At 42.9% G+C, this 18,513-nt stretch overlaps 1 protein-coding gene across 5 annotated transcripts in view; it reads right to left on the reverse strand.

Moving 5' to 3' along the window:
• MMS19 (MMS19 homolog, cytosolic iron-sulfur assembly component) overlaps positions 1-18,513 on the reverse strand; it is a 41,297-nt gene that overhangs the window by 16,884 nt on the left and 5,900 nt on the right. For 4 of the 5 annotated variants that reach the window (XM_063727097.1, XM_063727096.1, XM_009245669.3 and 1 more), the window contains exons 2-8: positions 8,882-8,930; positions 5,717-5,817; positions 3,066-3,151; positions 2,617-2,691; positions 2,109-2,178; positions 1,596-1,724; positions 1,444-1,505 (exon numbers count right to left, since the gene is read on the reverse strand). In XM_063727097.1, the coding sequence (XP_063583167.1) occupies positions 1,444-1,505; positions 1,596-1,724; positions 2,109-2,127 (210 nt within the window). In that variant the 5' untranslated portion in view covers positions 2,128-2,178; positions 2,617-2,691; positions 3,066-3,151; positions 5,717-5,817; positions 8,882-8,930. 5 annotated transcript variants of the gene reach the window in all.

Raw genomic sequence — 18,513 nt, forward strand, 5'->3', positions numbered from 1 at the left:
ACATGTGCACACACTGATTTTAGGGGGGTGGTGGTAAAGCATTTGCTTACATATAGATGAAAAAGCTCTGTAAAGATACAAACATAACTGATAACTTGGTTGATTATGGAGAAAAAAAGATGGTAGGGAGATTTCTCACCCTTTCGGACTTTGAATCATAATCATGTGAATGAATTACCTTTTCAAAACCAACACAAAACACAAAATAAAACAAAGTAAAGGCTGGGCATGGTGGCCCATGCCTGTAATCCCAGCACTTTGGGAGGCCAAGGCAGTTGGATCACGAAGTCAGGGGTTCAAGACCAGCCTGGTCAAGATGGTGAAACCCCATTTCTACTAAAAATACAAAAAAAATTAGCCGGGCATGGTGGCGGGAGCCTGTAATCCCAGCTACTTGGGAGGCTGAGGCAGAGAATTGCTTGAACCCAGGAGGCAGAGGTTGCAGTGAGTTGAGATCGCACCACTGCACTCCAGCCTGGGAGACAGAGCGAGACTCCATCTCAAAAAAGCAAAAACCAAACCAAAACAAAAAAAAAAAACACACACAAAAAACCCAAAGTAAAAACAGAAGAATGTGGTAGCTGAACCAGGATCTGTCAAGATTTCAAGGGTATAGGGTTAGAATAAGAATTGTGATTATGAAAGAGATGAAAAGATTCATTTCAGGAGAGAGATGGTCCCCAGTAACATAATGTCAACTGAAATAAGCTGGTAAGAAATTTCCTACAGCAAAGATGGTGGTGTCATTATAAAGGCAGTGAGAGTCAATATGCTGTTTGGCATGCTGCAATAGAATGCCTTTTATTTCTTTCAAACCACTAATGCTTGTAGCACACACACCCACACGGTGATGAAACTCTTGAGTATTTGGCAGTAGAAGGGAACTCAACTGCAGAGTGGGAGGAAGGCCCAAGAGGGTCAGAGCAAATACCTTCTCTACACTGTGCACAATTGTGCCTTCTTTGTTTTGTCACTTTGTTTCTATAGCCTGAGATGCCCTGTCCAACTCCAGAATCATATCTTATGCATCCCTCACAAACCAGCTGAAATCGTATCTTAACTGTGAAGTCAGTTCCTGCCTACTCTAGCTCACACGGAACTCTTGTCTTCTCTGAACAGCTATAGTACTACTCATTTTCCTACCTAATCTCCTATTGTTACTTAAATGTTTCAGCCTTCAAGGGCAGGGACAGTGTTTTGCAATCCTGTAGCCTTCAGCACTAAATACAGTGTTAAGGAGCTTAAGAATTCCCCCCAATACATGCTGCTTTGAATCATTCCTCATATGTCAAATGCTTTTCCACTTCCTAGTTTATTAAAATATAAAATAATGAGGGCAGGGATGTCTATTTTGGTGACCTGTACCCTCAGTGCCCAGAACAGGGCTTGGCACATAGCAGATACTCAACAAATATATGATCAAACAATGAAGGTGCTACTTACAGGGGTAAAATCGATAGGGAAATAACAGGATGTCACTTCAAACAACTCCTCCACAAAGGGTCCTGTGGCGACAGAGAAAAAATGAGGTTGGTTTATTAGCTTCATTCATCTGATAAAGCTCCAATGAGCTAATCATGGCTACCACGATATACCCAGGCTATAGTCCCTGGAGATGAGGTCATGGACGATGCGGAAGGCCACCAGAAGATTACGGGGATCCTTTTCCCCATCCATCACCTGGATGAAGCCAAAGGTGAAGTCAGCTCCTAGGCTCTTTAGCTCTGGGGAGGAGAGAATAAGGTTACTATACTGTCCCACAGCACAGAAAGTATGGGCTTTCTCCTAGCCTGTGTTCTCCCTCTGCTATCACTGCCTCCCCTTTCTCTTCAGGGCTGACCCTTTTTCCATTCCAAGAAAGTACTCAGTGAAGAGATGTGCAACAATATACACATTGCTGTGGAGGTAAGAATTTAAAACACTGGCTCAAACAAACTCTACCCTTCCTTTACTTTACTGGGGAGGGAGCGGACCCCCCCTTTCCCTTTATCATTCTCTCTCAGGATACCAGCTCTTCTATATAACCCCAGGTAAAATGAGTCCTACTAATAGGGGAAAAAGTAGGATGTGCTTGCTTTTGACATTTCCCAGAAAGCTCTGCCTCTTACCTTCTTCCCGGGTTCGCATAAAATTGGTGATGATATTGTAGACTGTGTGTCGGTCCACCTGTGGCAGGGACTTGGGGGTCGGGGAGAAAGAAGTGAAGAAAATGCTCAAAGAATACCTCAGCTGACACAGCTAGTTCCTGCTTCATAATCTCTAAGTGAACAGTGCTCTTTATACCAGTATAAGATCAATCTAAGAGAAACTACAGAGAAAGGGTATGGCTATTGACTCAGCAGCACAGCAGTGGTGCCAATAATTCAAACCTGCCTGATGGATGGATGCCTTACTTTCTGTAGGTATAAGAGGACACAGGTCAGATCTAATGGCATGCACCCCTCTCCTTGTCCAATAACAAAGATGAGCATATAAACATGCTGAAGAAGAGCATATAAACATTCACAGGATCCAAAAGAATTCAGAACTTAGAAGGCAATAATTTTTGCTATTGAATCCCAGTTATGTCAAGGGGTGGAGAGAGAGGAGAATACCAACATGACTGTTATCCCTCACCTGTACATGCACTTCCTGGAAGATGGCTTTAAGCACAGAAACAGCCAGCCCTGGGGGCAGGGCCACACACAGGCTCTGGGGGAGAGGAGAAGGTATGTGAACACTGAAGGAATTGCAGCATGGCCTCTAAGACACAACCCTACAACAGGCCTAAATAGCTACTGTAAGAATCACAGCATCCTGGTTGAGGAAGAAGCACTAATAGTGAGAATCTTTCTCAAGCTGATGAGTTCTCTGCAGCTCTTTCCAGCTGGCTCTGGTTTCCAGTCCCCCAAAGTACACTTTTACTCTGTAGAGGGAAAACAGAAGTAGAGCTGGTAACACTAATTTAGTCCCACACTTGGGCACCTGCTCCTCAGCATGTGAACCATCACACCCAAAGCACAAGGAGAGAACTAGACAAGGGCTCCCTTGAACAAAGTTATGTAATGAAATGAAGGAGAACTCACAAGTGCCTTCAAACCCTGCAGGACAGATGGGATCACAAGATGATGGTCCTTCAGCCGGTTCTCATAGAACAGTATCAGGTGTACCACTGCACAAACCAGATTCAGCCATTAGTTGACATAGGCACGAGAAGGGCCCAACAGCTTTGTTCCTTCCCTGAGTCTATAACAGTTGTTTCTGTTTGGGTTCCACTACAAATTTTCTCTTTCACCAAGAGACATGTCCTATGCCTTCCCATTTGAAGGTAGACACCTGATCAGTTGGGAAAATAGGGGAACATTTCTTAATATCCATTCTCATACAGGTCCACAGTAAAACCCATTCTCAGCCCAAAACTGCCTTTCTACAGAACTAGAGTTCACAAATTTTTTCCTAAAGGGTCGGACAGTAAATATAGGCTTACAGGGTATGGTCTCTATCCCAACTACTCAATTCTGCTGTTTTAACAAAAAAGTAACATAGACAACAGGGAAATAAATGAGTGTAGCTATGTTCCAATAAAACTTTATAAAAACAGATGTATGATGTGTTTTTTTTTAATGTGTGACATCTTATAAATTATTTTTTTCTGTGTATATATTTTTAAAGTTATATAGATGATATTATACTAAACACAAACACCCACACACATATACCCCCAAACAGGCTGTAGGTTGGGCATGTGGTGCTTGCCTACAGGGAGGCTGAGGTGGGAGGATCATTTAAGCCCAGGGGTTTAAGGCAAGCCTGAGCAACACAGTGAGACCCTGTCTCCAAAAAACAAATAAAAGGGGTTCCCTCTCTCGGCTTGGGAGCCCTCCCTCCCTCTGCCTCTATATAGGGAAGATTCTTCCTTCTCCCTTCCTTCTTGCCCCTTCTTGCCTATTAAACTCTCCACTACTTAAAACCACTTCATGTGTGTCGGTGTCGTTTTATCTAAACCAGCATGAGGACCAAGAACCCTGGTGTTCCTCCACTCATTGGAGCCGTATCATTTTGGTGTGTTGGCTGGGAAAGGAAATTCGTTCATCAGACTGAAGCAATCAAACTCCAAATGGTACTGTAAACTGAACCACACATCGACACGCCATTCTTCTGAGGACCCTTGGATCAACCCCAGGAGGGGCCCTTGCTGCTGTTCCCCATTCGATGCCCCTTTTCAGTAGGAAGTAGCCAGAAGGAGTCATCACCCCAGACCCCCTAACAGCAGTTAGTGTGGCATCTCTACAGGGGGGAATGTTGTAGGAGTTATTAAGAAATTATTATGTGCTGCATTTGCCCCTTGAGCCAGGTGGATGTTTACTGTGTGTTATATAACTTCCTGGCTCCTTCACTGAACATGCCTAGTCCAATATTTTTCCCCAGTCACTCACATCCTGGGATCCAGTGTATAAATCCAATATCATATGTCTTGTGCATAATTCTTCCAAAGGATCTTATTTTGTGAACTATATCAGTAGTGTACATTACCATATAACATAAAAACATCTACATATAAACAATGCAACCAACTATCCAAGTGTTATATCAACTAAAACCCCCAATAAACCTTGAACAGTTAAGAAAAAAAAAATTATTTTAGGCAGGTAGAGAGGAAAAGGGGTCCTTGGGAAGTTTTTGTTTTTAAAAGCATCTCCAGAAAAGTTTCTTGTAAAGCCCTGGCTCTTAGTGCCAGGCCGCAACCTTTGATATGCAAATGAAAGCCATTAGAAACTGGGTCTACCCAAATATGGCGATTCCCATGGCCTTCCTGCCCTTTCCCCACGTTCCTGGCAACATGGCCACCCCGACGTATCCCCACATGTGTAGAATATCATGGTGCCCTGCATTTGCATATTAAAAGGCTAGGGTAGGAGGGCCAGCTTTTTTGCCGGCTATGTGAATGACATGCCTAGTCAAACCAATCCACCGAGCCCTATGCAAATCAGACACCGCCTCTTCCAGCTTCTGGATATATTACCTAGCTGGTATCTGTGGCAGGCGGAGTTCCCTCTCTTGGCTTTGGAGCCCCGCTCTGTCTGTCTCTGTACAGCGGAGCTTCTTCCTTCTCCCTTCCTTCTTGCCCCTCCTCGCCTATTAAACTCTCTGCTCCTTAAAACCAAAAAAACCAAAAAACAAAACAAAAAAACCAGGCTATAGTTTGCCTACCCCTGCTATACAAGATAAATAAGTTGCTGGCCTTTTTCCCCCTCAGGACCTTAAAGCATGCTGGTATTTCATTACTTTTCCTCTTTACCTATGAAATACTGCTCTGTTCATTTTATGGAGTGGGAAAAATACACTGAAAAAACAGTCTAAGGCTACATTTCAAATCCATGTGTCTTTTTTTTTTGAGATGGAGTCCCGCTCTGTCATCCAGGCTGGAGTTCAGTGGTGTGATCTCGGCTCTCTGCAACTTCCATCTCCCGGGTTCAAGTGATTCCTGCTTCAGCCTCCCAAGTAGCTGCAGGCGCCCGCCACCATGCCCAGCTAACGTTTTGTATTGAAATCCATGTGTCTTGTGTCTCAATTCTAATCATCTCTGCCACATATACCAGTGAGGAATGAAGACCTTGAATTAGTAGTTCATAGATACTTTAAGCCCTCCCTCCCTGCCTGTAAAGTTGGCTTGAATAGACATGGGAGACCTGGGCTCAGCAATCCAGGAAGACATTCCTATCAGTGACACCAGTACCTTCCTTCTCCAGGAGCAAGGTGTGACAGTGGAGTAGCACCTGTGACAAAAGCTGGATTCCTCGTGCCCGAGTTCGGGGTTCTGGATTCTCTAGAGAGGACCTGGGGGAAAACAGGATAGAGAGAGCCTGCAATTACCCAGTTCAAATGTTTGAAGAAATAAATATTTTACATTAGTCATACTCACCCCCTGGGCATGGAAGCAGAGCCAAGCCCTGTTAAGAGTAAAAACAGCCCAGGAAGGTGTTCCTGAGGTAATGGCATTACAGATACCAGTAAGGACAGAAGGCTTAAGAGCGATCCTCAGACTGATGTGCCATCATTTAGAGGCACACTTGACACCAAGAGCCAACAGAGGTTTCTGCTTCCAGGTACCCCAGCTTGGCACCTAATAAGCACTGTGCTTACTCTTTTCTCCCCAGTGGTATGATTGTGACATTCCTCTGAAATACAGCTTAGCAGCTACCCACAGGGTTTGAGAGATGATTGGCAGCTGCAGCTTCCACCAAAACAAGGAGAATACGTGTATTTTTATAAATTAATGCTAAGGAAAAAAAATTGCTCAGAATCACCACCAAGTTTCTAGGGTAAAAGAAAACATGAAAAACCAAAACTTTATAACTGGAAAGTTACAAAGTAAGATGTCCAGAATATAGCTTTAACTAGTTAACTAGGTAGGATTATTGATATAGGAGAAGCTGGACTGAAGCAACAAGGAAGTGACTTATCCTCAAAATTGCTCTACGGAGATTATACTGAAACATACTAGAAATAATCTAAGCAGGAACAAGCAGAAAGTGGAAGAGTTCTGGCCATGACAGTTGTATTGAACCTCAAGGGTAAGAGTGTATATAACTAAGAGTAAGGGGACAAAAATAAGGTCACTCTTAACAGGATCCCCAGGATAAAAACCTGTAGAAAGGTTTCTACTCAGGAAGTAGAAAACTGTGCATTCAGGTTGGGTGTGGTGGCTCACACCTGTAATCCCAGAATTTTGGGAGACAGACGAGAGGATCACTTGAGCCCGGCAGTCGCAACCAGCCTGGGCAACATAGTGGGACCCTGTCTCTACAAAAAATACAAAAACTTAGCTGGGCATGGTGGCACAAGCCGATAGTCCCAGCTACTTGGGAGGCTGAGGTGGGTGGATGGCTTGGGCCCAGGAGATCGAGGCTGCAGTGGGCCACGATCGCTCCACTGCACTCTAGCCTGATTAACAGAGTGAGACCCTGTCTCAAAGAAAAAGAAAAAAAGAAAACTACGCATTTGGAGAATTTAAAAATGGAACAAGGCACACAAATGCTCATAGCAGCATTATTAGGAATAGCCAAAAAGTGGAAACAATCCAGATGTCCGTCCACTGATAAATGATTAAATAAGATGCATATCCATAAAACGGGAATATTATTCAGCAAGAAAAGAAATGCAGAACTGATGTGTGCTGCAACATGGATGAACCCTGAAAACATGCTAAGTGAAAGAAGCTGGCAACAAAGGTCACGTGTGTGATTCCATTTATATGACATTTCCAGAGTAGGCAAATCCATAGAAGACAGAAAGTAGATTAGTGATTGCTGGGGGTTGGGAAGAAGAGGGAAGGGGAAATGACTGCTAATGGGCGTGGGTTTCTTTCTGGAGTAATGAAAATGTCCTCAAAATGACTGTGCTGAGAATTGCACAAATCTGTAAATATACTTTTACAAGTCATAGAACTGCACATTTTAAAATGGTGAACTTTATGATATGTGAATCATACATCAATAAGGCTGTGTGTGTGTGTGTGTGTGTGTGTGTATATATATATATATATATACACACACACACACACACACATATCTTTTGAGATGGAGTCTCGCTCTGTCACCCAGGCTGGAGTGCAGTGGCATAATCTCAGCTCACTGCAAGCTCTGCCTTGCGGGTTCACGCCATTCTCCTGCCTCAGCCTCCCAAGTAGCTGGGACTACAGGCGCCCGCCACCACACCCGGCTAATTTTTTGTATTTTTAGTAGAGACGGGGTTTCACCGTGTTAGCCAGGATGGTCTTGATCTCCTGACCTCATGATCTGCCCACCTCGGCCTCCCAAACTGCTGGGATTACAGGCATGAGCCACCGCGCCTGGCCTATATATATTTTTTGATGGGGGTCTCACTCTGTCACCTGGGTTGGAATGCAGTGGCATGACCTGTTTACCGCAACCTCCACCTCCCAGACTCCAGTGATCCTCCCACCTCAGCCTTCCGGGTAGCTGGGACCACAGGCGCATGCCACCATACCTAGCTAATTTTTTGTATTTTTGGTAGAAACAGGGTTTCACCTTGTTGCCCAGGCTGGTCTTAAACTCCTGAGCTCAGCCAATCCACCTTCTTCGGCCTCTCAAAGTGCTGGGATTACAGGTATGAGCCACCGCACCCAGCCAATACTGTACTGTTTTTTTTTTTTAATGGACCAAGGCTACCACAATGTGAGCAGAAAGGCCAAATAGTCTGTTATGTGGAAGAAATGTGTAACAGTGACTGTGTTTTTTAATTTCCCCCAATTTTCTAGTTTTCTGTTTTAGAGGACATGCTGTCACAATTAACAACTCTTACTAACAAGACTTGTCAATTTAAATGGTCTATACCAATTATGAAATATGAGGAAAGTAGGCATTAGACTACAAACACATACTTCCTCTAAGTGCTTAGAATCCCAAGCTGTAACACTGCTTCATCAGCTGTTTCCCAAAGCCTTTCCTCCTAGTAGGGATCTGCAGCAGGGTCAGCCTCCTGGGAACTCCCCACACAGGGCCCACAGCTTGTTCTAAGTCAGGTCTAGGCAGGCTAGCATCCCATGGAGGTAGGTGGGTCTACAGATGCACAAATGAATCAACAACAGCTGATGGCCTTCAACCACGTACCTCATCCCAAAGCCGTGGGCTGTGCCAGGAGTTGATGTGGCCTACAGGCTGTGTGCTCCCAAATACTAAAGAAGCCTCAGCCAGATAGCATAAAACTTTTTTCAGGAGAAACAATTCAAACATACAGGCTTAGACTGAGGTACTAATATGGAAGGGGGCTGCTGGGCTACAGGACAAATTCAGGCTCCAGGAAAGCAGCAATGCGCAAAAGTAACTTTTCAGAATACAGTCAGAGTTGGAGAAGAACATTCTATAGCAGAGGCTCTTACCCAAGGGCTTCCACAACTTGTAACACTGTATAGTTGCCAGATTTCACATCTGCAGGAAATAAAATAAATAAATATGAAAAAAAAAAAAAACCTACCAAAGGGTTGAATAACACTAATTATAATGTTTCCTGCCTGCTCTAGGCTTTGTACCTGGGGGCCCACTATACTTGCCAAGAGCCCTCCTAGATGAGAAGCAGCATTGCTGTAACACTTCAAATATGCAGCTTTGTATAAAAATTGAAAAGAAAATAAATATATCATTTGTGAATGACATGAGCGTATATCCTGAAAATCCAAGAGAAATAAAAAAATTACAAACAAAATAATTTGTTAAATTAGCTGGATACAAAATATTATGAAATTTAAAACCTTCATATATATACATATACACAATAGCCTGTAAAATGATACAAGGAAAAAGACCCTGTTTATAATAGCGAAAAAAGAAAAAAAAAAACCTGGATATAAACTTTTTTCCTCATTTTTAAAAATCATAGTAAAATACACTACATAAAAACTTTTGTTTTGGCTGGGCGTGGTGGCTCATGTCTGTAATCCCAGCACTTTGGGAGGCGAGGTGGGCAGATCACGAGGTCAGGAGATTGAGACCATCCTGGCTAACATGGTGAAACCCTGTCTCTATTAAAAATACAAAAAATTAGCCAGGCGTGGTGGCATGTGCCTGTGGTCCCAGCTACTCAGAAGGCTGAGGCAGGAGAATCGCTTGAACCCTGGAGTGCAGTAGTATAATCACAGCCTCCCAGGCTCAGGTGATCCTCCCACCTCAGCCTCCCCAGTAGCTGGGACCAAAGGCATGTGCCACTACCCCTGTCTAAGTATTTTGTATTTCTTTGTAGAAATGGGTTTCGCCATGTTGCTGGTCTTGAACTCATGGGCTCAAATGATCCTCCCATCTCAGTCTCCCAAAGTGCTGGGATTACAGACGTGAGCCACTGCGCGCGACCTAGACATAAACTTAATAAAAAAAATGTGAAAATCTGAATGATGAAAACTTTATTTTATTTATTTATTTATTTTTGAGATGGAGTTCGCTTTTGTCACCCAGGCTAGAGTGCAATGGTGCGATCTCGCCTTGCTGCAACCTCCGCCTCCTGGGTTCAAGCGATTCTCCTGCCTCAGCCTCCCGAGTACCTGGGATTACAGGTGCCTGCCACCACGCCCGGCTAATTTTTTATTTTATTTTCTTTTTCTTTTTTTTTTTTTTTGAGATGGAGTCTTGCTCTTGTTACCCAGGCTGGAGTGCAATGGTATGATCTTGGCTCACTGCAACCTCCACCTCCCGGGTTCAAGCAATTCTTCTGCTTCAGTCTCCCAAGTAGCTGGGATTACAGGTGCCCACCACCACGCCTGGCTAATTTTTGTATTTTCAGTAGAGACGGGGTTTTGCCATGTTGGCCAGGCTGGTTTCGAACTCCTGACCTCGTGATCCGCCCGCCTCGGCCTCCCAAAGTGCTGGGATTACAGGCATGAGCCACTGCACCTGGCCCTAATTTTTGTATTTTTAGTAGAGATAGGGCTTTACAATGTTGGCCAGGCTGGTGTTGAACTCCTGACCTCAGGTGATCCACCCCACCTCTGCCTCCCAAAGTGCCGGGATTACATGCATAAGCTGCCACACCCAGACAATGAAAACTTTAAAGCACTAGTGAGATATCACTTCATACCTGCTAGGATGGCTATTATCAAAAAGACAAGAGATAACAAGTGCTGGTGAAGACAGAGAGAAAAGGGAACCTTTGTACACTGTTGGTGGGAATGTAAATTAGTACAGCCATTATGGAAAACAGCATGGAGGTTTCTTAAAAAATTAAAAATAGAACTACTATACGATCCAACAATCCCACTACTAGGTACATATCCAAAGGAAATGAAATCAGTATCTGTAGAGATGTCTGTACTCCCATGTTCACTGCAGCATTATTCACAGTAGCCAAGATCTGGTAACAACATTAAGTGTCAACAGATAAATCAATAAAGAAAATGTGACATGTGTGTACACATATAAAACAGAATACTATTCAGCTATAAGAAAGAAAGAAATCTTGCCACTTGGTGTTTTTTGTTTGTTTGTTTTTGTTTTTTTCTGAGACAGAGTCTCTCTCTCTCTGTCACCCAGGCTGGAGTGCAGTGGTGTGATCCCAGCTCACTGCAACCTCCACTTCCTGGTTTCAAGCAATTCTCCTGTCTCAGCCGCTCAAGTAGCTGGGATTACAGGCGCATGCCACCATGCCTGGCTAAGTTTTGTATTTTTTAGTAGAGATGGGGTTTCGCCATGTTGGCCAGGCTGGTCTTGAACTCCTGACCTCAGGTGATCCGCCCACCTCAACCTCCGAAAGTGCTGGGATTGCAGGCGTGAGCCACTGTGCCGGGCCAAAATCCTGCCACTTGGGACAACACAAATGAACCTGGGTGAACATCTTACTAAGTGAAATAAGCCAGAAGAGAAGACAAATACAGTATCCTATGATCTCACTTATATGCAGAATCTAAAAAAGTTTAATTCACAAAAGCAAAAAGTAGAATGGTGGCTGCAAAGTACAGAAGAAAATGGGGAGAAACTGGTAAAAGGGTTTTTTAAAATAAGCACTAATGAAGATCTGAAAAGGAAACTTTATAGAAAGGCATCTCATATCTTTGAAAGACTCAAGATGACAAATCTCCCAAATCAATCTATAATTTTGAGATAATCACCATAAAAACACTAACAGAATACTTTTGGTAACTAGATAGGCTTATCCTGAAATTAAAGTGCAATATATATATATATATATATATAATTAGACAGGCAAGTTGTGAAAAAGAGTAATAGAAAAGCAAGGAGAAGGTAGCCCTTCCAGATATTAAGAGATTATTATATGGTCACATTTTAAAAGTGTACACTTTCAACAACAACAACAACAAAAAAAGTATACACTTTTGAATATACTTGTAATTTTCCATAATAAAAGTAAAAAACAAAAACAACCAGTGTAGTTTCAATTCATAGTCAAAGAAATCAATGGTACAAAAATAGAATGGAAAGTCCAGAGACACAAATACATATGAGAATATGATTTTTAAAATCCTATTTCAGTTAATGGGAAAAAGAAAGACCATTCAACAAATAGTGTTAGAATGACTGTCCTGGAACCAATTTGGAAAACAAACAAAAACAAACATTGGCTTTAAATCTTTCACCAAAATACGTTTTTTAAATATGAGAAAATTTCTTTTTTTTTTTTTTGAGACGGAGTCTCGCTCTTTCGCCCAGGCTGGAGTGCAGTGGTGCGATCTTGGCTCACTGCAAGCTCCGCCTCCCGGGTTCATGCCATTCTCCTGCCTCAGCCTCCCGAGTAGCTGGGACTACAGTACAGGCGCCTGCCACCACACACGGCTAATTTTTTTGTATTTTTAGTAGAGACGGGGTTTCACCGTGTTAGCCAGGATGGTCTCAATCTCCTGACCTCGTGATCCGCCGGCCTCGGCCTCCCAAAGTGCTGGGATTACAGGCGTGAGCCACCGCACCCGGCCTAAATATGAGAAAATTTCTAAGAACAAGATAAAATTCAGAAGCCATAAAAGATTGGTTTTAAAAAGTCAGATTTTCTACAAGGCAAAAATAATGATCATAGGACAAACTGGGAAAAAAAATTGCAAGTCTTATAACAAAAGGCCAGTTTACCAATATATAAAGAGCTCCCACAAATCAATGCAGAAAAGACCAACAATTTAAAATGGGCAAAAACAGGCTGGGCACAGTGGCTCATGCCTGTAATCCCAACACTTTGGGAGGTCAAGGCAGGTGGATTGCTTGAGGCCAGGAGTTTGAGACCAGCCTAGCCAACATGGCAAAACATGTGTGTGGTGGCGCATGCCTGTAAATCCCAGCTACTCGGGAGGCCGAGGGACAAGAATCACTTGATCCCAGGAGGCAGAGGTTGCAGTGAGCCGAGATCGTGCCACTGCACTCCAGCCTGGGTGACAGAGTGACAATCTGTCTCAAAATAAATAAATAAATAAAATTTAAAAAATAAAACGGGCAAAAACAAAAAAAATGAACAGGCATTCCACATAAAAGGAACTACAAGTATGTATGAAAAGGTGCTCAACCATATTCACAATAAAAGATGTAAATTAAACTACACAGAAACTTTTTAAGAAAATCTAACAGACTGGCAAAGACAAAAAACTTAGCAATATATTATGTTTGGTCATGATATTCAGAAACAGACATTCTTAAACATTGTAGGTAGGATTATAAACTGGTGCAACCCTATATTGAGGGCAATATAACATCTTTAGAATTCCAGGTGCATATAGGCTTTAACCCAGGAAAGCTAGAAATTTATCCTCTAGCTATCTAGTCATCTTTTGGTATATACATGAGAGATTGGCTCCAGGACCTCCTGAGGATACTAAAATCTGTGGATGCTCAAGACCCTTATATAAAATGGTAAGACTATTTGGATACAAACTATGCACACTCTCCTGTATACTTTAAATCATCTCTAGATTACTCATAATACTTAATACAATCTAAGAGCTACATAAATAGTTGTTACACTGTATTGTTTAGGGAATAATGACAGGAAAAAAGTCTACACATGTTCAGTACAGTTGCAATTTTTTCTCCCAAATACTTTTGATCTGCAGTTGCTTGAATCAAGGATGCAGAACACACAGATATGGAGGGCTAACTGTACTGTAAAAGTGCAAAATAATGCATGTATAACGTTATTCAATACAGCATTATTCGTAACAGTAAATGACTGCAAACAACACATGCCCATCAATAAGAAACCAGTTAAATGAATTATAGTACATCCATACAATGGAATTCTCTGTAGCTACTTTTATTTATTTTTTAATCTTTTTTTTTTTATTTTTTGAGACAGCGACCTGCTCTGTTGCCCAGGCTGGATTGCATTTTTAGTAGAGATGGGGGTTTCGCCATGTTGCCTATGGCTGGTCTCCAACTCCTGAGCTCAAGTGATCCGCCTGCCTTGGCCTCCCAAAGTGCTGAGATTACAGGCGTGAGCCAACGCACCTGGCCTGTAGCTACTTTTAAAAAGACAAATGAAGAAAGACTGAAACTATATATATACTGATAATGAGTCAAGATCTAAAAGAACAGTGTGTATAAATAGTGTATATAATATGTGCATAGCATTGTTTTTAAAGGGGGGGATTGTTTTTATTTGCATTTATTTACATCTCTGGAAGATATAAAAGGAACTAATAACATTTGTTGCCTTCAGGGAGGGAAAATGCACAGTTAAGGGTTGAGAGGTAGACTATTGTTTTAAAAGAAATGTTTCATTTTGGAATAATTTTACATTTATAGCAAAGTCACAATGACAGTGCGGAGTTCCCGTATAGCCATCACTCGGTTTCTCTTAATGTTAACATCTTACATGGCACACATCTGTGAAACTATGTACGAGTGTCAAAACTAAGAGATTAGGTTAGCACTGATACACACTATTAACTAAACTCTAGGCTTTATTCAGATTTCAATAGTTTCTCCACTAATGCCAAATTTCTGTTCCAGGATCCAATTTTCTGTTCCAGGATCCAATTAAGAATACCAAATTGCAGTTAGTCATCTTGAATTGTTAGTCTCTCCTGGTCTGCGAAAGTTTCTTAGTCTTTCCTTGTTTTTCATGACCTTGATAGTTTTAAAGAAGTACTTTATAGAAAGTTCCCCAATTTGCGTTTGTTTGATGTTTCCCTCATGCTTAGACTGGGGTTATGGGTTTTAAAAAAGAACATCACAGAGGTGAAGTACCCCTCTCATCATATCATATCAAGGATATAAGATAGTAACATGGCTTCTCCATCACTGGCAATGTTAATGTTGATCACTTGGTTAAGGTATGTCTGCCAGGTCTCTGCACTATACAGTTACTACTTTTCTCTTTCTGGTACTCTTTTATTTGTAAGGTATTCATTAAGTCCAGCTCACATTCAATGGGGAGGGGAAGATTAAACTCCACCCCCCGGAGAGAGGAGTATCTACCTATATTATTTGGATTTTTTTTCTTTTTTTTTTTTTTTTTTTGAGGCAGGGTCTAGCTCTGTGCAGTAGTACAATCATGGCTCACTGCAGCCTCGACTTCCTGGGCTCAAGTGATCCTCTCGCCTCAGCCTCCCGAGTAGCTGGGACTACAGGCATGCACCTCCATGCCCGCCTAATTTTTGTATTTTTTTGTAGGGACAGGGTTTTGCCATGTTGCCCAGGCTGGTCTCAAATTCCCGGGCTCAAGTGATCCACCCGCCTTGACCTCTCAAAGTGCTGGGACTACAGATGTGAGCCACTGCACCTGGCCTTTAAACGCAATTTTAGCAGCACAATAGTAACTCACATATATCAAAGAGAAGCATCTTAGGATGTATTTTCAAGGGAGAAACAGGGTAAAAGGCTAACAATCTTCATAAGGCTTTGGTTCACATTGAACACTTATAGCTAAATAAGGTGTGACAACCAGAGAATTACTTCCAGCAGCCTGTTCTGGGTTCCTAATCCACCTACCTCTAAATGCAGAACCTTAACTAGTCAGCTTGCGCCAATGCTGGAAAAAGTGAAAGAGAGGTCTGAAGAAATCCTAAACTTCCAGTTCTCCTAAAGTCTGTGGTCTCACAGCAACAGTTATGAGCTGAGCTGGACAGAGGCTCACTCTAGCACCACAGTAAGAAGTCGTCCAATGAGACTGAGGAAAATGAGAGCTCTAGTTAGGACTTATAGCTCGTGACTGGCACCAATTTAGACATCAGGCACTCTTAGCCCACTTGTGCCAGGATGTGGAAGGCCCAGCTGCTGCCCCAGCTCCTGAGAAAGAGCCAAGAGAAAAAATGAGCAGACTGTAAGGGTGGGGGAAGGGGTAGCAGCCAGACTAACAGGCCAAACAAACCAAGTTGGGTTCTACACCCAATTCCTTAATGGCAACACTTACATGAACTCAAACACCTATTTTTGGGTTACGAACCACAAAAGGGCATTGCAACATTTGGGAAGGTAGAAAAGGGTACTTTCTTGGAACCGCCTGGCTACAGTACAGAAAACTCTGCTGAAACAACACATCTAAAAACTAATTTCAATTATGGGCACAGAAGGAGTTAACAATTGTACAGATGAAGCCATAGTAGGGGACTAACAACTGTTAATAGCAAAGGATATCATTGAACTGAATTATTTTTCTTCTGCAATACCATCAAAACCCTCCGTGGATGTCAGGCTAGGGTCTATGTTTGGAACGAAGGCTCTAAGACAAGAAGTGCCAAATAGGGCCCATTCAGTACCTTCTATTTTTTCATTTTTTAGAAAAATTGAGGTAAAGGCCGGGCGTGGTGGCTCACGCCTATAATCCCAGCACTCTGGGAGGCCGAGGTGGATGGATCATGAGGTCAGGAGATCGAGACCAGTCTGGCCAATATGGTGAAACCCCATCTCTACCAAAAATACAAAAATTAGCTGGGTGTAGTGGCGTGCGCCTGTAGTCCCAGCTACTCAGGAGACTGAGGCAGAAGAATTGCTTGAACCTGGGAGGCAGAGGTTGCAGTGAGCCGAAATCACGCCTGGGCGACAGAGCGAGACTCCGTCTCAAAGAAAAAAAAAAAAGAAAAATCCTTCTTCGGCATTCTGCATACATTAATATGAAAATGGCTGCTTTATAATTACAAATAAATAGCCATTTGCATGTGATTCCTTGAATCCCAGTATGTGGGTGAACTCTCCTGGCAAAGCCCTTTAGTCTTCATATAGCTTTCACAAAATTCTTGAATTAATGCAGTACAAACATAAAAATGAGTATAAGGCCGGGCACGGTGGCTCATGCCAGTAATCCTAGCACTTTGGGAGGCCGAGGTGGGCGGATCACCTCAGGTCAGGAGTTTGAGACCAGCCTGGCCAACGTGGCAAAAACCTGTCTCTACTAACACAAAAACTGAACCTGGGAGGCAGAATTTGCAATGAGCTGAGATCATGCCATTGCACTCCAGCCTGGGCTACAGAGTGAAACTCAATCTTAAAAAAAAAAAAAAAGAGTATAAAAGTAGAAAAAATTAGAGAAAAATGAGGCCGGGCGCGGTGGTTCATGCCTGTAATCCCAGCACTTTGGGAGGCCGAGGCGGGTGGATCACGAGGTCAGGAGATCGAGACCATCCTGGCTAACACAGTGAAACCCTGTCTCTGCTAAAAAAAAATACAAAAAAATTAGCTGGGTATGGTGGCAGGCGCCTGTAGTCCCAGCTACTTGGGAGGCTGAGGTAGGAGAATGGCGTGATCCCAGGTGGCAGAGCTTGCAGTGAGTGGAGACGGAGCCACTGCACTCCCGCCTGGGCGACTGAGCGAGACTCTGTCTCAAAAAAAAAAAAAGAAAAGAAAAGAAAGAAAAAATTAGAGAAAAATGAGATAATAAAGCTATTACAAGACAGTAAAAAAGAGTAAGGAAGATGGTGGCCAGGCACAGTGGCTCACATCTGTAATCCCTGCACTTTGGGAGGCCGAGGCAAGTGGATTACTTGAGATTAGGAGTTTGAGACCAGCCTGGCCAACATGATGAAACCCTGTCTCTACTAAAAAAAAAAAAATAGACAAATTGGCTGGCCGTGATGGCATGGGCCTGTAATCCTAGCTGTTTCGGAGGCTGAGGCAGAAGAGTCATTTGAACCCAGGAGGCGAAGGTTGCAGTGAGCCAAGATCGCGCCACTGCACACCAGCCTGGGCAACAGAGCAAGGCTTCATCTCCCAAAAAAAAAAAAAAAAAAAAAGCCATGTTTGTTTTCATTCAACATTTACTGAATATTATAAACAGGGTATCATGTTAGGGCTTAAGATAGAAATATGGGCAGGGAGTTTTGGGGAAGTTCATAGTCTGTTGGAGCAGAAAGACAAACATTCATTCATTCATTCATTTTTGAGACAGAGTCTTGCTCTGTCACCCAGGCTGGAGTGCAGTGGTGCCATCTTTGGCTCAATGCAACCTCTCCCTCCAGGGTTCAAGTGATTCTCCTACCTCAGCCTCCCAAGTGGCTGCGACTACAGGCACACCACCATGCTGGGCTGATTTTTAAAGATTTTTGTAGAGACAAGGTCTCACTATACAGTACAGGCTGGTTTCGAATTCTTGGGCACAAGCAATCCTCCCACCTCAGCTTCCCAAAGTGTTGGGATTACAGGCATGAACCACCATGCCTATCCCAGAAAGACATTTAAAACAATCACAGTGGGCTGAGGCTGGAGGATCGCTAGAGGTCAGGAGTTGGAGACCACCTTGGGCAACAAAACAAGGCCCTGTTCGCTACAAAAAAAAATAGCCAGGTGTGGTGGCACGGGCCTGTAGTCTCAGCTGTTCTGGAGGCTGAGGCCAGAGGATCACTTGAGCCCAGAAGTTCTTCGAGGTTGCACTGCACTCCAGCTGGGGCAACAGAGTGGACCGTGCCTCTAAAATAAATAAATAAATAAAACAATCACAGTATAACAAGTTCTGTGTTACCACAGTGTTGTAAACAGAGATTGGGTTAGCATGAGAAAGAAGTAAAATTCCTGGGTTTATGGACCATGGGCCACTAACTTTCAGTGATTAATTCTTTTAATGGTGCAACTTATCCAAAATTAAAAATAACCAGGGTTG

This window comes from Pongo abelii, chromosome 8 (assembly GCF_028885655.2).
Source record: "Pongo abelii isolate AG06213 chromosome 8, NHGRI_mPonAbe1-v2.0_pri, whole genome shotgun sequence".
Taxonomy (NCBI): domain Eukaryota; kingdom Metazoa; phylum Chordata; class Mammalia; order Primates; family Hominidae; genus Pongo; species Pongo abelii.